The sequence below is a fragment of the Furipterus horrens genome, unplaced genomic scaffold (assembly GCF_987537825.1).
Source record: "Furipterus horrens unplaced genomic scaffold, mFurHor1.1.pri manual_scaffold_5, whole genome shotgun sequence".
Lineage (NCBI taxonomy): Eukaryota > Metazoa > Chordata > Mammalia > Chiroptera > Furipteridae > Furipterus > Furipterus horrens.
In genome coordinates, this window is record NW_028327175.1 from 38,255,229 (window position 1) to 38,279,569 (window position 24,341).

Sequence of the window (24,341 nt, forward strand, 5' to 3'; positions counted from 1 at the left end):
TCTGTTGAGTCTGTGCAGGACCTTAATTTGAAGAAGTAATGCAGAGGCTTTGAGCATGCCACGATGAGTTCTTGCAGCCTCCTCCATATTTAAGAGTGTGGATTTCTTTCAAGTTGGCCACCCCTAGGGAAGTATTGTGAGATGAATCAGCATTAGCCTTTAGTTAAGTATTGATACTAGTGTGTACACATTCTTATTGCCATATTAAGTCTAACGAGGTAGATTAAAATGGGATAGGGTCTAAGACATGTGCTAGATATAAAACTAATACAGGTAAACAAACAGGGAGAATAATCAAATGCATTAAAATTCCAGAAGTAATTGTATAGACAAAAAATAATTCTGAGTAGGAAGTGTTACAAACTTGCATAAAATCGTAAAGCAAAGGAAAGAAAGAAGACATTCTGGGCTTGGCTGGGAGAGGTGGGCAGATAAAATGAGGGTAGTTGAGTGTGTGTTTATCAGAGAGAATGTGAAAGAATAATGCCTACATGTCCCAATTAAAAAAAAAAAAACAGGTGCCTCTTTTCCCAAAAAGAAGATAGAAACTTCTTTGGCCGACTTGACTATATAAACTTTTAGGGGTGGTAGCTTACTGATGAAGGAATCAAATGTCTACTTATATATTTAACCAAAATATGCACAAATATTTATCATCATGTATTTTAGCTTTAAAATGTTGCTTTTTCTACTCAGATAAAACAATTTTGAAGCAACATTTTACACAAACAAATCACAGACATTGGAGTTGGAAAAGATACTCAAAAAAGAAGGCAAGGCCAGAGAAGTTTGTAGGAACAAAATATGAATATGTTGTATATGTATGTAGTTTTTTTAAATGAAGTTTTGAGTTGTCAATTAAAATTTCTGTGAAAACTAGTAAACAAATTATGTAATGAAATTTAGAAATTAAGATTTAATAAGAATTAAGACTTTCAGAACACCAATTTGATAGTCACGGTCATGAAAAACATACATCTCTCTTCCAATGGAAAAGAAATTTAAGATATTTATGACTTAAATTGTTAGTGAAAATTAAACAATACTGAGATCAGCAATAAAGATATTTTTGAGAAGTTGTACTATTTTAAAAGAGATCGCTTTTTTTAGGGTAATTTTGCAATACTGCACCTGGACTAAGTGAAAAATATCATTTACTGATATGCTTAAGTTTGGTTGTCTTTTTGAATGTCACATTAAATATTTTTGACCCGTAAAAAGAAATTGTGGCTTTGCCTTTCATAGTATATTTTAGGAGGCTTTGCCATTCAAGCTTCCTCAGTTTCTAAATACATTTTTATAAATGATATAGAAAACTTACTTTTTTTATAACATTTAAAATATAAACTGTCCTAGTTTTAAGACTATTTTTATTTTAAGGAAGAAGAGGTTTCTCCACAACTGTTTACTTTCCATGAAGCTGTCTCACAAATGGTAGAAATGGAAGAACAAGTTGTAGAAGATCACAGGGCAGTGTTCCAGGTAAAATAAGACAGGACCTTTCATCAGAATGTTTCTTTAGAGAAATTAACTAAAAACTTTCATAACTTTTGGACTATCACACAAGTCTAAAAAACATTTGTATGTATACCGATGTGTGTTTGTAGGGCATATGACATGTCAAACTTTGAATACAAATAACCTTTCTTTAAAGATCTAGTTTATTTACTACCATTGTCCCATTTTATTTGCTTTTATCAGTTGTCCATTTTTAGAGGATTGAACTGCTCTCCAATATCCCTTTTTTTATGTTAGGTCAGTATATTGGAGTGTCTTCAAGTCAGGACAGCAGTACAGAAAAAAATTTTTTAAAGGGTATCAGAGCGTCTTGACCAGTGTGACTCGGTTGGGTGTCATCCTAAAAGAAAAAGGTCACCAGTGCGCTTCATGCTCTGGGCACTTAACCTGGGCTGCGGGCCAGGTCCCTGGTTGGGGGTGTGAGAGAGACAACACATCAATGTTTTGCTCTCACACTGATGTTTCTCTCCCTCCCTTCTCTATAAAAATATTTAACAAAGTGTTCTTTAAAAATAATGGGTATCAGAACAGTTGAGGAGGTGCCTGTCTTGGCAGAAAAGGAAAACTGCTTTAGGAAAGGGAGACTTACTGCTCTGACTGAGCTGTCTGTGGCAGATGAGTGAGGGGTGTAGCAGTAATGCCTTGGATACAGTATTCATTTCACTGTGTATTCAACCTATTAGAAGCACTTTTACTGTATGATCCTCCTCCCAACCCAACCCCCCCTTTAAACAAGAAACTGTCCTGGAGGGTGATGTCTATGAGGAAGTGATGGGACATCGTTACAGAAACTGTACAACTGGCTTGTCTCTCCACCCCCACCTCGCACCCTGCCTTTCTACAGTACGATAAAACCTGAGAAAAGAGTAAACAATAATTCACTCTCTCCCTATTGACCTGTATTCCTTCTCTGATTTTGAAGAAATCTTCTATAAACAATTATTAATGTGCCTCAGCTCTAGGGCATTCAAGCACTTGCATATAAGAAACTTTTATTGTTTTCGGATAGGATATACATTAAAACTTAGTTTTAGTCAAACCCTATCGTGAGAATCACTTTAGAGGGCCTGTGTTTAGATTAAATCATGAAAGAGCCTTTGTAATTTTTTTTAAAAATCATGTCCTTTTGGAACAGGGTGTCATTTAAAAATTATTTCCTCCTATCCTATTTTATGATGGATTTTAAAAGTTCTTTATTTGGTTATTGGCAGAACTGCATGTTCTGACTTTCAAGCTAGTATTCTTTTTACAATTCCATTTATTATTCCTCCATACTGTGATCTGCCATTTCTCAAAATAAGGTTTGTGTTTTAAAAATTAAGTATGTAGCTGAAGGAAGAAAAACTCCTGGGGTGTGTTTTAATCAAAACATATGTAGTTTTCTAATACATATCTATACCTAAGTTAATGCTTTCTGCCTAATGATACATAGTCTGGTTATAATTAGCCATTAGATTGCATTGATGTTTGGAAATTTTAAATTGTATGTACCCTAAAAAGTTAGACAGTGTCCTTTTTTATATTCAAAAATTCTAATTCAGAATGATCTGACCTTGTTAAATAATTCAGATGATTCAAGACATTGATAGGGAAACTCATAAATTACACATATGTAAAATCATTTAAGCATGAGTTTCCTTGAAGCATTTATGAACGGTGAGTAACTACTATTTAGTGGTTCATTTGACTCCTGTAAGACTGGATTATCCATTGGTCCCTTATAGTCACAATTATTTTGAAGGATTAGTGTTTAGAATTTAGGGGTACCTCTTGGCTCAGCCTCTGTGAGGTCCCAGATGGATGTGTTAATTACAGATGATTTACAAGTTCTAGGCTACCTACCATAGACTTCATTAAATTGCTCAGTAGCTTTCTTATACCCATTCTTTTCCTGTTTTAGGGATAGCTGTTGAGGTTTTGAAACTTCCATCCTCTGCCCCATGCTCCCCCCTCCCCCAACACACGCACATATATAAGGTAGAATTAAGGTAGAAAAATGAAGTCATCTTGCATGGCCTGTCATGTGTTTGAATCTAGAAATACTTAATTTTTCTCTGTAAGTAAAGGTATTTTATGGTTATTAATGTTTTAGAGTAAACCATCTTGAGTATATTTGATGATATATAAAATTTGTGAATTGGTTTATCTTACAATGAGGCTTACTAGATTCATTGAATTTTTGTCCTTTTAGGAATCTATTCGATGGTTAGAAGATGAAAAGGCTCTCCTAGAGATGACTGAAGAAGTAGACTATGATGTAGATTCATATGCTACACAACTTGAAGCTATTCTTGAGCAAAAAATAGACATTTTAACAGAACTGCGGGGTAATTCTTTTTTCATTTTAGTGTTTTGAAATCTGCTTAATATTTGTATGTATTTAGTATTTGCAAGAGCACATCTTAAGTGAAAATTATGGGCAACATTTAACATCTTTTTTAAAGGTAAATAGACACACTAACCATTCTGGTTTTTCTAAAAAAGAAACATGGAGTATCATTTCAACTGTTCCCTAGTCTTTTCTTTTTCTTTCAGTCTTTTGAGAAGATATGATTATAGAGGGAAAATGTATTTTAAGAAATTTATAAATTTTATATACCCGTCTGTGTTTTTAGTTTAGTAGGTCAGTGCTTTTCAGAATTATTTTCTTGGGATTAAATCTATAGCCTGTTACCCACACCTCCTTTCTTATGTCATGTTTTCCCTTTGAACACTTGTTTTGAAAAAGAGGAAGCTTTCAAGACAAATATCCATTCTGCTTTGCTTAGGAAGGGAAGTATGTGGCTTCCGCACATCATGTCAGTTTGGCTTTTCAGTTAGCTTATCTGCAGCTTCAGATATGCATTTATTGTATGTACTGATTTCTTCGGCATTGGCAAATTAGCTATCTCCATTTATATGCAAGTCATTATCTGTGTGTGTACATGCAATGCAACAGGAAATCAGATCGGAAGCAGTTTAATTTTTAAAACCAGGTCCTTTGTGAAGTTATTTGATATTGTACCCTATGAAGTCAGCAGTGACCATTTCCCCTAATTCCAGAACTATTTTTACAGATGTAGGGTTTCTAAAATTTACTTTTGTTTTTCATGTTCTTCATATTCAAGTCTTGATTTTAAGTGTTTTGATCATTTTTCTAATCTGCCATAACTCACAACTTTTCTGTAGGCATTTTATTCAGAAGATAGAACATAATGCATTCTAATATTTTGTTAATATGTAGCATTCAATTTAGTTGACTTCTGTTCATTAGTTTTATCAGAATTCATGTATATCAAGCATATCCATAACTTTTAAGAAGTTACTATCTAGATATTGTATTATTTGGTCCTTTCTTAGAAAAGTAGTTTTTTACTATCCAAAGATAATTTTGGTATTAATATAAGAAGTTTGGGAGTTATTACATTAGCAGTCACCAGTTCCAGCATCCTTAAATTCCTTCCTAAATTTTAGAAGTCAGCTTTAGAAAAAACATCATTGTAGTTCTAGAGAAGGAAAATAAATTTTTATCTTTCTCCAGAAGACCATGACCTTTGCACTATTAACACATTTTTTGTTGGATAATTCCATTGCGGGTTACTGTTCTGTGTATTGCACAGTGCTTCCAGCATCCTGGTCTCCACTGACTAGATGATAGTAGCACCATTCCAGTTTTTATAATCAAAAATGTAGAAATTATCAAATGTCCCCGGAGTGGAGAGGTGGGGCAAAAATCACACCAGTTGAGAACCACTGTTATAGGAAGATACCTCATCTTTATAGCCGATAGCTGATATTTGCCTCTGCCAATTTAATTTAATTACCAATTTTTTGTTCTTAAGTGACTCTGAATCAGTACATGATAGATGGTAAGACAGAATTTAAAGACCAAGAAATGCATTACCCTGTAATCCCCCTTCCCTCTCCCCTTTTACAATCCATGATAAAGAAAAGTGGTATTTCTTTTTTAAAATTCATAGCTTGAAAAAGGTAAAATAGTAATTGGGAAAAGAAATTTTCTAAAATTGAGAGAAATGTCTATTTTACAGTTTAGTAAGATTGACTATACATATTTTACACATATAGGTAATAGCCTGTCTACACTCAGAAGGGAATGTAAATAAATTAAAACTGAACACTGTAAAACACTGTAAAATGTGTCACATAACAGAAAACTGTTGGCAACAGGAAAAAATAGGTATTTCCAGGAATTCATAATTAAACTGCTGCTATAGTTGAGCATTGTATTTATTGTAGTTCGAGTTTTTGGACAACAAAGAACAAAAAGAAAAATCTTGAGTTAAGGTTATGAGAGTGCTGACTTGATAGGACCCATAAAGTTGTATACCCTGTTGCGTATAATGCAATACTTACTCCCTGTTCTTTTCTTTTTCCAAGATAAAGTGAAATCTTTTCGTGCAGCTCTACAAGAAGAGGAGCAAGCCAGCAAGCAAATCAACCCGAAGAGACCCCGTGCCCTTTAAATTGGCATTCACTGCTAATGGGTCCCCAGAACCCCAGAACCCTAGAACCCTCACTATTTTAACATACAAGTTTCAGCTGTAAGGGCCATTTGAAAGTTTGAATTTAAAGTATCTGTGGAAAATGTCTTGTCCCTTCACCTGAATGACATTTCAATTTTGTGAAACACAACTTATATCTACAAAGTGCTTTTAGTCCAGGAGGCACAACCAAGATTTGGGGATGGTGAAGCATTTTGTTTCATTTACCCAAATAGTGATTTACTTTTGGAGATCCCTGCCAATTTTATTTTCTATATGATGAAGATTGTGGTCTTGATCCAGGAGTGAATAGTAGGGGGAAGCCACAGCATTTCCTTTTAACTCAGTTCAATTTTCGTAGCAAGACTGAGCAGTTTTGAATCCTTTGCGTGCATGCATACCTCATATGTGATTGTACATACCTTGCCCACTCCTAGAGACAGCTGTGCTCACCTCTTCCTGCTTTGTGCCTTGACGAAGGCTATTGACCCTAAATTTCTGAAGCACAGCCAACTTAAATTACATTCCTTATTTGTTGTTGTAAATTACCTTTATTGTGTGTACATTTTTACTGTATTTGAGACATTTTTTGTGTGTTGCTAGTTAATTTTGCAGGATGTGCCATATTATTGAATGGAACTAAAGTCTGTGACAGTGGACATAGCTGCTGGACCACTCCATCTTATATGTAAAGAAATCTGGAATTATGATTTTAAAACATATAACATGTGGATATAATTTTCTTAGCATTTTCTTTGTAAAAAACTAAAATATAAACTAGTTGGTGTATAATAAAAAGTAATGAAATTCCAAGAAGAGTTTTATCTTAGGATAATACATATATATGCAGTGTGTTCCAGTGTGTTATTAACAAGACTAATAGTGCAATTTGCTCCTTACCAATACCATTACTTAAGTTGAAGTGTCCATTAGCACCCCAAAATGTATCTTTTAAATGTACTGTTAAAGGAAATTGGCTTCTGATGCATGAAAATTTACATAATACATTGAAAGTAGTCCATAATAGAACTGTTAGTTTAAGCCAAGTGTAGACAGTACAGTAACTCCCTTGAAAAAGAATTAAGCTAGAAAGAAATTGACTTTGCCTTAAAAGGCAGATCTAACACAAGCTCCATCCATTACCTAATGTGTGATTGTCTCACCATTACTTGATGAGAATCACCAAATTCTCACTAATAAACTGGTCTAAGGTATGCTACTTTTTAAATGGTAGCACTTATTTTTACAGATTGCTACTCCAAGGAAGAAAACTGGCCACTTTTCATGTAAATATTTTGTTAAATGATTTATATATCTCTCTAGGAGGTTTCCCTCAGTTTCCTAGGAGAGTTCAGGAGTAGATTAACAGCAACAAAAAAGTCTCCCAAGGATATCTACTAGCTCACTCTTATGGGCCAAAGGGAAACTATGAATAGTCACATGAGCCAGATTCCCTACTTCACTTCATTGAACTAAGAGGGTAGTTGTGGGAAATCCTAACACCGTGGTGAAATGCTCCTCTGTAAACTTGAAATCTAAAACAAATGTAGATTTTCACAATGTGCTTATTAATAAATGGAATCTATGGAATGAGTTTAGAGATAATTTTTTTCAATATAATCACCTTTGTTTTGGAAGGGACTCAGGTTTTCTTGCAGCTGTAAGATATGTTCTATTTGTTTTTATTTCAAAGAAGAATGGAGAGCTGTTACTATTGACCTTGCCGAGTCTGTTTAAAAAGGTAGTTTTTGAGCCTAACCAGCCTTCAAAGGGCAATAAAAAGATGTGAGCTTGCTCATTGTAAAGCACAACAAATTAGTCTTAATTCATTATTTAAGATAGACGGGCACTATCTCTAGAAGGTCCCCTTATATCCAAATTTGCTGCCTTATCCTATAATGACTTCATTCTGATCAGTAATCAAAGTATATAAAAAATCAGTATACCAGAAATGGTCTTGGTAGTATAATCCAGCCCTTCAGTTTTACAGATAGGGAAAACTAAAAGCCAGAAAAGGGACAAACCCAGCAGTTACTAAGGCGCAGAGGGAAGGCTGAATTAAATCTTAAAATTTTCCTATAAGAATAAAGATAAGACAAAGGAATTTTGTGAAGAATAGTTCTGTGATATTTTTAAAAACCTACTCTTAAGTGTATTTAATATTTATAAAGCAAAAGTAGCTTGATGCAGCTATTTTAAAAATAAAATTTTGGATCTGAATTAAACATTCTTCACTTTCTCAGTCTTGAAAGCTGATATCACTATTAGTAAGTAACTTAGAACATACATTATTTTCACTATATAGGAATATTTTAATATATCACTTTGAGGCCAGATTTCAAAAAAAATCTGTTTAGGTAAACAACTTCCCTTCTAGATTTACTCAGTATATCTTTGTTAAAATAATTTGGAAACACTCCTGTTAAGTTAGGCATAAAGAAAGCCAAGTATCAATGAAGATATTTTTATTTCCTTATATAAATAACCAGCTATTATATATAATTCTTTAATAAAGAGCATTAACAATCAGTATTCTATTGATAATGATTTAAACATAGTAGCTAAATTAAGACTTGGTAATGACATCTATTGAAATTCTCAACCATACATTTTTGAACTGGCTTAAAGTAATTATCCAGAAGTGACAGAAATACTTGTGGGAAAATGACTGGTTGAGGTTTTTTGCTTGTTTTGGAGTCAACGGACAGAGATTTTAAATTTTAAATCAAGTTCTGATTTACAAACCTCTGGAAAATTTCATTAAACTTATGACTATGTCCCCAAGGGAAAAAAAAAACATAACTCTTATTATTCATTTCACATTCTAGTTGAGCATCCTCATTTTTACAGGTAAGGCATCATGCTCAGAAGTAATATATGGGGCATCATATGGCCTCAGTAGACAACGCAGGCTTACCCAGAGCCCTAATGTATACACTAATGCTACAGGCTAGGAGTAAGCAATGACAGAAATTGTGTAGGATAAACAGAACAAAATTAAAACATTTTAAGAAAATCGTTTTGCTCTACACACAAATAACAAGAAGAAATGGCATGGGGAATAGCAACTCAGTTAAGCATATTTCAACTTCACACCTGAGGGACAAAGCCTTAAAGAGCTGAGAGTCTAAAGAGGTCCTCACAGTAATATATAACATAGAAAATAGAAGAGTAACATCTTTATACAACAACCTGTTAGAAATGGTAAGTTTAAGGGTAAAGTTGTGCGTGTCTGCGGCTCTTGAACTTGAACGTAATCATGTATAGAATGGCCCCTGGCCTATGTAAGAATTAAAAACTAACTCAAGCCAAAAAACTTTGATACTTAAATCGACTTAACTAGAAATTCAGAGTGATAATTGATAACAACAGTAGTATTAAATCAAAAATAGTATCCCAATGGAGGAAAAGCATAATTCAGCTTCTCAAATTATTAAAAATATATAATTCCAGTTTCTTTTGAGTTTGAAAAATTGTGTCTTCCAGACCTAAGAAAAATGGATACCTTCTGCATTGAATCCATGTAATAATCTGAAAAAAGAAACCAAAATGAAATGGTATTGAAAAGCTAATTTACACCACATAATAAGGCATATAGTTCCCATACCATGAATTCTAAAACATGAACACATCAGCAAACCTATGAACTCACCCACTTCTAACACCAGTCATTAAAGGAACATTGTTTGTCAACTAAATTTATAAGACATATATTGGTTAAAATCACATCTTTTTGGTGCCCCCTTTTGTCACATAGCCTGTATGTCTTAAGTTATGAATTATCTTATACCTCTACTATCCCAGGCCTAAGAGCTCATGAGCACTTGTTTCAACATGGTAGGTGAAAAAGAACCTATTTGGAATTAGAAACAAGAAGATGAAGAGCTAATCTTATATGTCTATTCTTCCTCTCTGAGCTCACTGTTGCCAAAGTTCAAATCTGTGTACCTATATACTTAATCAGATCCGAGTTAACAAACTACATATGCTTACTGACCTTGAAGAAATTTGGTGAGAATGAAAAAATTAAGATGAAATATTTCTATTTAGACCTGAGATGACTTAGGATGTCTTGTAAGAACAGGTCAAGATGGGTTAAGATGTCTGAAAAAGGAAGGTAGGTACTTAAAAATAATACTCAACTCCTAGGATTAACATCTTAACAAAGATTACTTCAGTAGTATTACTAACCTGCCAGTATAAAATATAAACCCTATTTATTTGTTATATAGAACTGTGTTTCCAGCTTAGAAGAACCAAACCAATCAATGGCTTTTGTAACAATCTACCCTCATTTTTTATTTAGCCCCTAGAATGTGGACACTTTAAAAATGAATTAGCTAAGTCCTGGCTGGTGTGGCTCAGTGGACTGAGTGCTGGCCTGTGAACCAAAAGGTCCCTGGTTTGATTTCTAGTCAGGGCACATGCCTCGATTGCAGGCCAGTTGGGGGCATGCGAGAGGCAACCGATTGATGTATCTCACACATAGATGTTTCTCTCCCTCTCTTCCTCCCTTCCCCTCTCTAAAAATAAATATTAAAAAACAAAAAAAAGTAACTATTACTAAACCACTTAAAAATGATAACCAAATATGATTGTAACAAACTATTTTATGCCTAAGGTCTATTTAACAATAGCTATGCGCAATAAAGGAAAAAAGTGAGGTCCAGCTCTTAAGTATTATCATTCTTCTGCCTTACAAGCTACCTGAAGAGACAAACAAATGACTAGGAACGGGAGTTAGGGTAGGAGCATACAACACACATTGACATAGAGGCTATCTCCAGGCTAGGACTGTTACTTATTACTGTTCTTAAAGAAAATGTTCGTTCCGCTGCAGCTACCTAGCATCCATCTTCTACACCAAATATTATTCCATGCCATGGAAGTGCTATGCAATAATTCCCAGGTAGCACCTTACACCGCTTAAAAGCCTTTACATTTCTAATCTGAAGGTGTCACAGTAAAGAAATGTAAACACCTAGGAAAAGAAAAATGTAATTACCTGATAAAGTCATCTATGTCCATGGAACGGGCCCGCTTGTCACTAAAACCTGTGCTGGTTAGGACTTGCTGTATTTTATCTGCTATGCTGAAATCTTCTGGTATTATCTATCAAGATTCGGAATAAATGAACAACATATCTTTAATGAAGTCACCTTGACTCTTTTTTGTTTTTGTTTTTTAGTTCAGTAAGTCATAAAATAGTTATGATCTGTCCACGTCAGTTTAGAAAGCCTATTTGTGCAGATAAAACTTGATCTCTAAGTGATCTTTAGCACATACCAAATACTTAGAAGGCCTTGAATTAGTTAAGTATATTGCCCTCATATATTCTATCAGTTTTGGGCTTCATAAAAAAATAATTTGTGCTGTAAACTAATTTTAAAGCAATTCTTACTCATTTTCTTGGCACAAATCTCATTTTACCAGCTTAATTTTCCTCTTAAGAGATGGCCTCTCCAGCCCTTCAGAAATACTAAGTATATCACACTTCACATTTTTAATCCAAAGATTTTTATTAATCTTGCTTAATATTTTCTTAGGCAATGTCCATAAAAGAAAATGGAGGTAGCAATGTGGTACATTAAACCATATAAGATCTGAGTCCAAATATAGAAGGCAAATTTGCTTTGATCTATCTGTTGTTTAATTTGAAAGAATAAGTTATCACATAGTGGTTATATATGGATATGTATGCGTGCTCACAAACACAAAATTGGTTCAGAAAAATGTTGCACTGATAATGATTAAGAAGCATGAGGCTCACAACCAGAAATCTAGTCTGTACTTTAATCAATATCTAGGTATTAAAGTTACTGAGAAATGGTAACTTTAAATTTATAATTGCTATATGGGTAACAAGAAGGAATGGTCACAATTACTTTAAACTCAACAAACTGCACATGCCTAAACCTCTGAGGAAATTGTGACTCAGCTGAATCTCTGGCTAAAACAACCGTCAGTGGTTAAAGATAGAGTGGAATTGTTCAGCTCTGTTCCACAGAATATACATCAGCACTGATCTGTTCAAGTTGTGCTAGTTATACATTACATGCTGTTTTTTAAGAATCTTTTGGAATGTACAAAATTAAAGAATCTTTTAATGATAAAAAGAAATGAGAGGGACATTTAAAACAAATAATTGAAATAAATATTTTCTGCTTACTGTATTATGGACAGAACAGTGAATTCTGTAGTTTTTTTCCAATAGCTGCTGTACTGCACTTGACCTGTAGCATAAATGACATCACTATTATTATTCCAAAATTAGAGATTATCAATAATTTCAGTTTATGGTAAGATTAAATCTATGTTTCATATGATGAAATTAAAAAACTAAAAAAGGTATTGAATACTTAATCTTATAAAACAATTACAAACTATAGTTATATTTTAAAATTAAAGAAAGTCCTAATAAACATCTCTAATTCTTAAGGAAATTCTAGACTCCACAAAACATTACCATCCACACACACACAAATTAATATTATGGCTTTTCATCTCTCTTATTCTTAGGCCCCAAAATGCTGTTACATTTTTCCAAGTTAATAAAATTCAATGAATTGTACACAAATGTGGAAGGGGTTCATCATCACTCCATTTTTCCAAGGAAAATCTAGGCAGATGTATGGTATTTTTTGTTTGTTTTTTTGCCAAAAAACCTGATCTAATTCCCAACTCCAGGAACTTTCTTTAACTGACTGTTGCCCAAAGTACAAAGTCAGTTAAAAAGTTAAAGTGTGTCTGGACATGGACAGTCGTTATGCTCAGGATATCTGTTCAGGAAAAGGACCAAATGCTAGCAGTTAGCACAGTATCCAGAGCACAGGTTCTTCAGACATTGTAAATTATTAAATACTTACTTAAATGCAGCCGAGAGCGTCTTGTTTTTCCTAACAAAGGTAATTCTTACTAGGCCATCCCATTCCTGAAACAGAAGATGGATATTTTCTTAAAAACCTCAAACTTCCTTCCTAGGACTGCTAGGTATTATTTTGTCATTTAATATATAAAACTGGAAGAAAACTTCTGGAGAGATAAAAATGTTCTCTATCTTGATTTGGCTGACACATATGCAAAAGTAAGATGCACACTTTTTTGAACTTGTACACCTCACTGAATATTTTATCTTCAATTCTAAAAATTAGAAAAAATACATAATTGTTCCACACCTGAACAAAAAACAATATGGCATTTTGGCATCTAAAGTGTCATATGGCATCTGTTATTTTCAAAAAGCATGATTCAAAACAAACATGATTTAGAATATATTGTGGGCAACACACCTAAACCTCCTTGAAAGGGTAATTGACAGATCACTGCATTTACCACCAGTTAGTGACCACAAAAGCAATCACGTTTTTATTCCAAGTGATTGCATTAAAGTTTTTCATATAGTGATCTGGTTTCTTTCTCTTTTTAAATCGCAAAGACAAGAATTTTGATTAAAAAGTGTTACCCATAATACTACTATAACTATTTTCACTTGTTTTCCAAGTCTTATTCAAATAGAAACATGTTTTCCATAGCTATAACCTTCAGGAAAATGCAATGGCATTCTAATCTTTTTAACTTTTGCAAACATTTTCTATGCACTTATGTGGTTTTCACAACTATTTTGACTCAAATTATTCCTTCTACTCCATCAGGGAGATGTGTCAAATTAACACCTTCCTGTTAGGATATTTAAGTTGACTCTATTTTTCTGCTGCTATAGACACACATTGTCCAGTTTGGAAATCTTTTTTCCCCTTTACTGAATGACCCAGGATTTTTTTTTTTAATTATTTATTTTTTTGGTTTATTTTTAGAGAGAGGGGAAAGGAGAAAGAGGGAGAGAAACATCACTGTGTGGTTGCCTCTCACTAGTGCCCCCAACTGGGGACCTGACGTGCAACCTAGTCATGTGCCCTGACTGGGAATCGAACCAGCGACACTTGGCTAGCAGGCTGATGCTGAATGACCCAATATTTTGACCTCACCTGAAAATTGATAGGTGGTGGTGGATTCTTAGGTTCTATTCTGACAACACTGGATTCCACTTTTGGTGGTGGTCTGAAGTTATTCTTCCCAACCTGTTAATCAGAAAATGTTTAAGTAGTCCTCTCAAAAAAAACGAAATTAGTAATCAAATATGCTGTCCTCACAGACAGCACCACTAGATGCTCAAGGATGAGTTAAATCACATTATTTTAATAGTAGCCACTAACTTTCATTAGATGGTCCACACGTGCTAACAGTTGTGTATTAATAGAAAGTCTGCAGTACAACTTATCTCCAGGTTTTGCAACCAGTCGGAGAGCAAATTCTCTCTGAAACATAAGTATTGCACATCTGAAAAGACAAGAGAAAGGAATATGGAAAAGGGTTACTTTCAACTATAAATGTGTTTGAACTTCCAACAGATTTTCTTGGGTGGGAAACAGAGCAAAGCAATATCTGCACTTCATGACAGTCCAGCAGGAAGGTAGCAGAATACTGAGCCTGAGCTTTATTACCACAAAATGATTCAGTTGGCTTTTTTATTTTATAATGTCTGTACCTCTCATGCCTTGCTAATGTAAGCCTTCAATGATCAGATGAGAAAGTATTTCAGATCAGCACTCATTTATATCACCCCTTTTAGGAAAACAAAACCCAAACAAACAATAGACAAACTGCATTCATGGGGTAACAAACACCCTTACAGAAGAGCTGAGGAAGGTTGTGAAATCAGTGGTTTCCAGATTAAAGAATGTGGGTTTTCTTTTTTATTCAGCAAGCAATGGGAAGACTTTTGGAGGCTCTTAAACATAAGATGATCATTTTCACAGCTGGATTTCAACTTTCAAACTTTTTGACCACACTAAGAAATACATTTGGCATTGCAACCCAGATAACACACAAAAAAACTTTTGTAAACTATAATCACCTGGGCCACATGTACGTAATACCTTCAGATATATTCTATTCCGCGTCATTAAAAAATAAAGTCATGATGCACCGAATTTATTTTATAACCACTAAGGTTTTTGACTTGCAGTTTGAAAACAATTGGTATAGACTGTATTAGAAACACCTGAGAAGGCCCCTGAGCTTGTATAGACATAGGGCAATGAAAAGTCTAACCCAGGCTAATGGAGAAACTAGAGAAACTAGAGAAAGGTCGTCTGGTCTCAGAAGCAGGACTTACACCACACCTCCCCCAAATAACTATCAATTGGAAAAATAAAGAGAAAAAGAGAGAGAGACCTCTACACAAATTGTATTTTCTACAAGAAAAACAAACAAACAAAAAAACAACAAAAATTGTCCAGTAGTTTTTCAATTGAACTAAGTTCCATCTTTGGCTGTCTGTGTTCATGGCCTAAACTGTCAATCTTTTGGCAGTCACTTTGGTATTTGTCACAAACCTGAAAAAAGGTCGGTGCAGCAACAGTTTGAAGACAAAAGGAGAAGAGATCTGTAAGAGAATTAACTAGTTATTTCTGGGAAAGACACACCAGAGAAACATTTAACATAATGTTCCTGACAATTTGAAAACGTACCTGATAAGGTAAATTTGCCACACATGCATCAAAGAATGGCAAATCTGTTTTCAACACATCACCCACCAGGACTTGAAGTTTGCTGGCAAGAGGTCTGATAATAAGAAAAACATAATTAAAAAAGAATATTGTTTCATGAAATTCAAATGCACTTTAATTTTATTATGAATACTCACGTGCCCTGAACTCTTTTGTGAAGTTCAGCTACTAGCCTTGGGTCAAGTTCACAGGCAATTACCTAAATTAAAAATTTTTTTTAATTATGTAGTATAAAACTTTTCTCATCTCAATAGTAACTCTCACATGATTTACATGAATTAAACTTCTTTTTCCCAATTTTATCATCAATATTTCTTCAGTTGTTCTCTACCATTTCAAACAACAAAAAACACCACCTAGAAATGTGGTCAGCTAGAAAGTTCTACCCAAATAACAGACAGAATTATCATGCTCATCTCGCTCCATGGTTTGGAACTGAACAGAAGATGAAAAATTACACAAGAAGTCTGTGTAGTAAATGTTCTAGACACAAGCAGACAAGAGCACTGTTGCTAGAATGAGTACATCATTTCTCTCAACTACTAAGTCCACAGTACATAGAATAGATATTTTCAGAAGTAAATGTACAGGGATACCAGGTGATGCTTAAAATGTAATTTTAACTCACGAACAGCTGAGATTTAATGACTTGCAGGAAGTCCATGTCTACAGAGTAGATTATGTGCTGCTTAGCTTATGTGGTTCTTGATTCCTTTCTCCAGCTTTTCCTGTGCCCCATAGAGTGATGCAGTCCAGCTCCCTTGCTCTTTGACTTTTGGTTGGGATCGGCCAGAGAGGAACCAGTATTACAGAGCACAAGGACAGAGGCTGAGTATTTCCTAAGGCTTGCCCATGCCTTGGAGGTGTTCTGACAGAGGCTGTGTTCTACTATCAGTGGCCCCTGTTCAGTGGTTCAGTAACACAGTGGCCTCCTCTTGCCCCTTGAGTCCTTTGAATGGTAACTGTTGCCTGCTGTTGCTAGTCCCTGTGTCTTTCACTAATGCTTACTGGTTCCTTTTAACCCTATTCCCACCATTACAAAGTATCAATCTGTGCAGGGAACAGCTCCTTGTGGTTTAGGAAATTGTAGCCCCGGCCTGAGCATGACTGCTGCCGGCATTCCGGCTGTGCTTGTCTTTAAGTCTCAACATAAGGCTACATATGAAACATAACCGAAAGCCACTCAGGGTTTCCGTGGGAATTAGATTTAAAGAATGCTTATTATGCTTTAGAACTTGCTCTGCTTTATCATTAATGTAACATAAACAATCTCTAGCAAGGAATTTATGAAACCTTGCACCTAATGCCAGTGTGGCGTCAAGATGTTTGATAGACCCTGACACAGACTAGTCACTGTACCCTCTGTACTAGTACATGTAATCTGTTACTGTTAACTGTAATCCTAACGCCTCCAAACTATTGATGATTCATGAATCTTGAAATTGTATCTCTCATGTGTGTCCTCCTCAATAAAAGGCATGAGGGAAGAAGGTCTAATTGCTGTTCTCCACTAGAGAGGCAGCCACCTTCCTTCCCCCAGACATAATGAAATGTCCTAGGTAAAAGTTTGTTCCGCCGTGGTCACGAAGCCTCTGCTGGACAGAGCAACTTCCAACTGAGCCTAGGGTATGTGAGGCACCTCTGCCATAAATTTGTAAATAGTCTCTTCATTAAACTCTCTTCAAATAAGTGCTTTAAAATGTGCTACCTAGTTCTACCAGAGGACACAATAGTGGTTTCATTTAATTGGACATTGGGTCAGCTAAGAGACAAAGAAGGTACCAGCAGTGGCCAGGTAGCACTCCAAACTCATGGGCCTGTGCTCCAGCTCTTTAGATCTCCTCCAAAGTTCTAGGTTTCAATAACTCCAACTTTCTAACTTTGTTTCTCTGAGCCTAGAGATAATAGCTGTTCTTTGCAATTATTATTCTTGGATTACCTCAATGTTCTTATTTTATTCTTTTAGTCCTATAACAACTATGTAACCAACCCATATACTAATTTTCCTGTATTGAGATATCTATTATGGTTTCTCTTTTACTGATCAATATATCCCATATTTTCTTTTAATCTATTTTTAATTTTTTATGAGCTTTTATTTATTTATGTATAGAGAAAGGGAAAGGCAGGGAGAAAGAGAGGGAGAGAAACATCACTGTGAGAGAGGAACATTAATTGATTGGTTGTCTCTGGTGCACACCCGAACCAGGGACTGAACTTGCAACCCAGGCATGTGCGCTGACCAGAATACAACCGGTGACCTTTTGCTTTGCAGGTGACACTCAACCAACTGAGCCACACCGGTCTGGCCTCTTTTACTCAATTTTTTCAAATTAAGATATAATTAACATGTAATGCTATATTAGTTTCAGGTATACAACATAATGAAAACATGTATATATTCCAAGATAAGTTTGGTTAAATATTCATCACCACAAAGCTACAAATTTTTTGTTTTATGATGAGAACTTTTAAGATCTACTCTCTTACCAACTTTCAAATATACAGTAGTGTATTGTTAGCTATAGTCACCAGGTATTTTATAACTGGAAGTTTGTACCTTTTGACCACCTTTACCAATTTCACCCATATTTTCTTTTATTTATATTTTTACCTTTATTTATTTATTGTATTTTTTTAAATATTACCTTTAGTCTCCTTATACCTCTCTCCCCTCAGCATCCATATTTTCTAAGATAGTTTCTGGCAAAGGATAAAGAATTACTATTCAAATAATAGCAATTAATTAAAATAGACATATTTGTAAACCACCTGAGCTTACTCACATAATCATTTCTGATACCAAACATAAAGTCCTTTTTACCTTTTTTGCCTTTTCTAGCAACTTAACTGTCATATTGCCAGTTCCAGGTCCAACTTCCAGCACCACATCAGTTGGTCTTAAGGCAGCCTGCAAATAAAACCAAACCACCACGTTACTTTACTGGCACATCTGAACACGTAATTTAATTTACACATGAATAGATTTGCTAGGAAGTGCTCAGTTAAAAGTTTATTCTAACTTCATTTTTAGGAATTCCTTCATAATCTATACACTTAAAAAACCTGTCAAACATTTGGTACAAGTGGAAAACTGACACCTATCCTAATTTGGGGCAATAGGAGTCAGAAAACATTACGAGTGAGGAAAGCAGAATAGCTCTGCCCGGCTAGCTCTGTTGGTTGGAGTATTGTCCGAATACACCAAGGTTGTGGGTTTGAACTGGATCAGAGTACATGAAAGAATTAACCAATGAATGCAAAGGTGGGTGGAACAACAAATTGTTATGTCTCTCCTCTCTTTAAATCAATCAATAAATTTTTAAAAATTTAAAAAAGGAAAAGCAGTTCTTTCTGGGATTGGCATTCTACTTTCTACCTTGGAAATGATTTCAATAGCATCTTATTACCAGTTCTGTAATCAGTAAGTTTAAACTGGAAATGACTGTATATAATGAACTTGCCTGAGAATCATAGCATGCTGTACCAGGATTTCTGAATTCTCAACCCATGTATGTTTTTAGGGATGCAGGAGTAACCAGAAATTGTACACAATAGTGGGTGTCTGTATTTACACAGCTGTGGTATTCTGGGGTCCACAGCTATTATCAGGTGCTCAAAAGAATCCATGAGCCAAAAATGTTACAAAGCTAGGACCACACTCATTTTGTAAGTAACAGAAAGTCAGGATGAGATCCTTTAATTGTGTAATGCTCTTTCTACAGCTCAGGGATGCTTCCTTCATAGCTATAAAAGTAATTTGCACCTCCTGTATTTCATGTCCGCACCGAATCATCCATAACAATAAGGGAACATTCTACAGGTGGAATACTCCAAATAGTTTATATGTGTAACTGAATCATATAAATGTCTCTGGGGAAATAAACTTCCTAAGATGTCTGTTTAGATGTATCTTTACGCTCTGAAGTATATAAAAATAGTTACAGATAATGCCTAGAAAAAGTGATTGGGAATAATAATAATCTTGAATTGAACAAATGTTCAGCTACGAAGTAAACAATCTATAGAAAGAAAAATAACTTGGAACTAGTAGAAGCCCAGACTCGCAGAATGACGCAAATCATGGCAAAGCCAGCTTGTGAAACCTAGACAATTTTTCAATTCATTAAACGAGTCTTTATAGAGCATCTATTTTGTTCTAGGCATTTCCTCAGCACTTCAATATTCCTAATAATAATTACCCAATAACTCTCCCTTTCCTTTTCCACACCCACCTTATCAATAATGCTGTTAACAATGAGAGGATTTTTCAAAATATGCTGCCCAATCCCCTTGTTGAACATGAGTCCTGAAAGAAAACATGAAACAGCTTTAATTTTCCAACTAAAATTCGACAGATATTAGGCCGTCCCAGAGGAGAAAGCGGGTTGGTGGACGGAAGATTTCTACGCCAAGAGGCACCAACGTCGTCCTTGGAGCCGGGACTGACACACCAAGTCCATCCCGTTAGGAAAGTAAACCAGAGACAGCGAGCAGGGCCTGCGGCCGGCGCCCCCGGAATCCCGGGACTTGCGCGCTGCAGAAGCACGGCTCCTATCTACCCTCTCTGGCCGGGCCCAGAACTCTGTCCGCGCCCCAGGCTTGGAACTGCCGGAAAACCAGACCAGCCCTGATCTCCCCCCTGACTGACCCACCTCCAACGCTCTTCAGCTCGCGGCGTTGTTGTTGCCGATCGCGGCGGCGGCCGCTAGCCCCTGACTTGATCTTCGGCATCTGTGCAGGTAGCCGGCCCACAAACCCGGAGGTCAGCGAAAACCGACGCTGGGTACCAAGTCTCCGCACCACGTGGGAATCACAGTTCGCACAAACCACACCACACCCAGCCGGGTTAGGGAAGAGAGATGAGTAACCGCCCCCGGTATCTCCTAGGCTCCACACACAGGAAAAGGACAGACTTTGGAGCTTAGTGGCCGCCGGGCATTGTAGTCCGTGCTAGAGGAAAGCCTACCGTTGGGAGCCTACAGATCCCAGAAGACACCGCGATACCGATTCTGGAAGTTTGGATTGGCCACTTTGGATATGGGGGCGTGGCCTGTCTCTGCGCACAATTAAATAGGTTTTGGTCAGCTAATTTTCGAGATTGTGGAGGAGGTTTGAATTATATAATGTGTTTATGCTTTGCGGATTCTTTATCACGCCAGGGATCACTGATGTCCAAAGAAGGCTTCTTTCTGTCACGTACCTCGCTCCGTTTCTCAGCACATGTTGCAGTGGGAAACCCAAGATCTTAGAATGAGGAGTTTGCTCCTTTGTGGCAGTGAATTTTCTGCTTCTTGCGTTGTGGAAAGTAATTCCGAGACTGTAAAGTGTCTAGTTCCACTAGAGCTACTAGTCACTTCGCTTCATTTTGTGCTATGTCATTCTCCCTACACATTTATTGAGCTTCAGCTGTTTATTAAATACTGCTGGGTAGTGGAGATTCAAAGTTAAATAGGAAACTGCTCTTCTCAAAGTTTATTCCAACGAGAGAGACAAAAATACTCAATTCAGTAAGTATAGTTGTGATAGGCCAGTGTATACAACCATAAGCTCATGAGTTCAAGCTCAATGCCTGTTTTGCCTGCCTGATTAATGGCTTCAGTTTATAATGTTTCTGTGTGTACCCTATTTTCCTTGAAGCAAGTTTTTTTCTGTCATTACCAAAGCTGACTGTTCCCTGTGCAATTAATTGTGTGCATTCCCAAACCTTAGTCTTTCTTTGCTGTAATTTTAACTCAGGAGAAAATTCATATACCCTAATAGCATCTTCAACTACCTATTTCATCAAGAGAATCTAGTGTGCCAGCCACCGTGTCAAATGTTAGAAATAAAAGGATGAACATGACGCGATCCCTGCTTTTAAAGAACTTTCTGTCAAGATGGAGACCTGAAAATAATTGCAATAATGGAACTATTTCTTCATCAATTGGGTTCCAGGTGCTTTAGTTATATTATCTCATTTAACACTTTAAAACCGTTCTCTGAAATAGGTCTTATTATATCCATTTGTCCACTGAAGGACAAAAAAGTATAATACCTTGCTGAAGATCATATTGTAAAGGTGACAGCCTCATTTTGTACCTAGGTCTATATTATGAAGATAGCCTTTAAAAAAGGTATGATCATAGCACCGTGATTAATATATGAGGGAATTGGGGAATATTTCAAAATAAAATATTTGAGCTTAGTCTTTATTCTATTTTTTATATATAGTTTTCGGGGTTTTTTAGTTTAAAAAAATTTTTTTTTCTGAGCTGTGTCTTTAAAGGACAAACAAAAGTTAGCCAAGGGATGGTATAGCTCAGTGGGTTGAGTGCAAGCCTGCAAATCGAAAGGTCGCCCATGTGATTCCCACTCAGGGCAGGTGCCTGGGTTGCGGGCTGCGCTCCCACTTGAGGGCACTAGAGAGGCAACCCATCAATGTTATCTCTCACACATCCTGTTTCCCTCTCTCTCTCCCTCTCTTCCCCTCGCTCTAAAAATACATTAAAAGAAAAAGTTAGCCAAGGGAAAGTTGGGACTTCAAAAGGAACAGCACTAACAAAGCCTAGATATAAAGATATTTAAGGAAGAGAAAGAAACTTGGTATAGTTGAGGAATAAGTAGGTTAGGTAAATAGGCATTTATTGTGAAGGAGTTAATATGTTATGCTAAAGAATGGTGGTCACTGAGGAATCAAAATAACTGCTTTGTCCTCACTGCGCTCCTCCAGGATGTAAGACTGCCGAAGACGACAGAGCAGTGTAAATAGACATTCACTGGCCTCCACATTTAGCTAATTTTCTGAACCCTGCCCGCCTCTCTTTTTGAATACCCTCTAATCTTCCTCTCCTATTCTCCATAAAGGATCTTCAGACTTTCTTGATTCTTCTCATTCTTCCTTCCTTACCACCCACCCACTTCCTCAGCAGAAGACCTTGCCTTTTATATCACAGAAGGAATGCAAGATCAACTTAAGTAAATTCTCTTCTTCCTGGGTCACTATTCTACACACTGGAGGTATAGTGATAAGCAAAATAAAATGGAGCTTACATCCTAGTATTGAAAAACAGACATTATGGCCCTGGCTGAATAGTTCAGTTGGTTAGAGCATCGTCCAATATCTAAGGTTGCAAGTTGTATCGCTGGTCAGGGCTTATACAAGGATCAACCAAAGAATACATGGATAAGTGGAACAATAAATTGATGTTTCTCTCTCTCTCTCTCTCTCTCAATATCAATAAATTAAAATAATTAAATAGAAAACAGACATTATGTCAGGTGGTGATTGGTGTGAAGAAAAAAGCAAAACAAAGGAGAAAGAGACCAACAGGGTGAGTGAATGAGGCTATTTTGACAATAAGAATGGAAGCCAAATAATAATTCTCTTTTGAAGTAAAATAGCAAGACCATCCTGGAAGAGGTCACATATTTTAAGCCACATAAACTAAATGACTAAGGTGAATGTACACATTCAGTTTGCATAGTGACTAAACTGGTGTTTATCTAGCTGTGACCCATGAGCCTCCTACATCAGAATTGTTCCCCACAAAATTAACATGTCGAAGCCCTAATCTCTAGTGCCTCAGAATGTGACTAGATCTTTAAAACAGTGACTAAATTAAAATGAGGTCTTCAGGGTGTGACCTAATTCAGTGACTTGTGCCCATGTGAAAGGAGGAAATTTGGACAAAGAAATACCCGGGGTGTGTGTGCACAGAGGAAAGACTATGTTAGAACACTGGGAGAATCCAACGATCTGTAAATTAAGAAGAGAGGCCTGAGCAGGAGCCAACTCTGCTGACACCTTGATCATCGATTTCTAGTCTCCAGAACTATGAAAAAATAAATTTCTGTCATTTAAACCACCCAGTCTGGGGGATTTTGTTATGACAGCCTTAGTAAACTCATATTGCATGTAATGAAAATTCCTATTACCAAACCCCACCTTAAACATTCTGGATCAGAGTAGGATTGGACTCCAGGAAATGCATTTCAATTGACACTGTAGGACAGTGGTTCTCAACCTTCCTAATGCTGCGACCCTTTAATACAGTTCCTCATGTTGTGGTGACCCCCAACCATAAAATTATTTTCGTTGCTACTTCATAGCTGTAATTTTGCTACTGTTATGAATCGTAATGTAAATATCCGATATACAGGGTGTATTTTCATTGTTACAAATTGAACATAATTAAAGCATAGAGATTAATCACAAATAGAGATTAATCACAAAAACAATATGCAATTATATATGTGTTCTCCAATGGTCTTAGGTGACCCCTGTGAAAGGGTCGTTCGACCCCCAAAGGGTTCGCGACCCACAGGTTGAGAACCACTGCTCTAGGAGTTTGTGGCCCACATACAAGGTGGGGGATTCACTACTTTTTTGCATTAAGATAACAAACGATAAATTTCTATAAGAATGAAAAAAGGTGGGGAGCGCTACCATCGTCAATACAGGGAAATTGTTCTAATAATTGGGATCACATTATTTTGGCCAAATTTCATTCTTTTCTTTTTTTTTTTCTGTTAGCCAAGGCAGCATGCAGAAGTGAGACAATATTGGATGCAACATGGAGCCATGAGTCCTAGGGAACTGTGTGGTGCTGGGGTATGAGCTGTGATAAAGAAATAAGCATTGGAAATTTAGGCTGGAATGTATTAGTTATCTTTGCAGCTACAAATGGCTTAGTAATTATAAGAAATAATTTCATGCTTCTCTGGTTCATGTTTATATTCTTTATTAATTAAAAATAATTATTTTTTCAATTTGCGTTGCACAATTGATTCA

General features: G+C 36.0%; 2 protein-coding genes across 7 annotated transcripts in view; one reads left to right on the forward strand and one right to left on the reverse strand.

Moving 5' to 3' along the window:
- Positions 1-7,589, forward strand: part of KIF2A (kinesin family member 2A) — a 64,737-nt gene extending 57,148 nt beyond the window's left edge. For all 4 annotated transcript variants that reach the window (XM_090276301.1, XM_090276303.1, XM_090276302.1 and 1 more), the window contains 3 exons: positions 1,381-1,482; positions 3,710-3,845; positions 5,896-7,589. In XM_090276301.1, the coding sequence (XP_090132427.1) occupies positions 1,381-1,482; positions 3,710-3,845; positions 5,896-5,981 (324 nt within the window). In that variant the 3' untranslated portion in view covers positions 5,982-7,589. The remainder of the gene's footprint in view (positions 1-1,380; positions 1,483-3,709; positions 3,846-5,895) is intronic.
- DIMT1 (DIM1 rRNA methyltransferase and ribosome maturation factor) lies at positions 15-20,505 on the reverse strand. 3 transcript variants are annotated; one of them, XM_090276306.1, is made up of 13 exons: positions 20,224-20,505; positions 19,804-19,877; positions 18,393-18,479; positions 15,706-15,767; positions 15,530-15,623; positions 15,395-15,444; positions 14,213-14,336; positions 13,985-14,077; positions 12,866-12,930; positions 12,169-12,232; positions 11,005-11,111; positions 9,505-9,530; positions 15-123 (listed from the first exon to the last, which is right to left on the reverse strand). In XM_090276306.1, exons 1-13 carry the CDS (start codon positions 20,300-20,302, stop codon positions 23-25), a joined length of 1,026 nt encoding a protein of 341 aa, XP_090132432.1. In that variant the 5' UTR covers positions 20,303-20,505; the 3' UTR covers positions 15-22. The 3 variants fall into 3 exon arrangements, with proteins under 3 accessions (XP_090132432.1, XP_090132434.1, XP_090132433.1); XM_090276308.1 differs by lacking the exon at positions 19,804-19,877 and having other exon boundaries at positions 20,224-20,287; XM_090276307.1 differs by lacking the exon at positions 15-123 and having other exon boundaries at positions 8,453-9,530; positions 20,224-20,503.
- Positions 20,506-24,341: the final 3,836 nt, after the last annotated feature.

Coding starts and splice junctions, on each gene's coding strand:
- DIMT1 (XM_090276306.1), bottom strand. CDS start 20,302: ATGCCGAAGATCAAGTCAGGGGCTAGCGGCCGCCGCCGCGATCGGCAA. Junction 15,768..18,392: donor TGCTAGAAAAGGCAAAAAAG/GTAAAAAGGACT, acceptor TTTTTAATTTAG/GTAATTGCCTGTGAACTTGA. Junction 15,624..15,705: donor CACAAAAGAGTTCAGGGCAC/GTGAGTATTCAT, acceptor TCTTATTATCAG/ACCTCTTGCCAGCAAACTTC.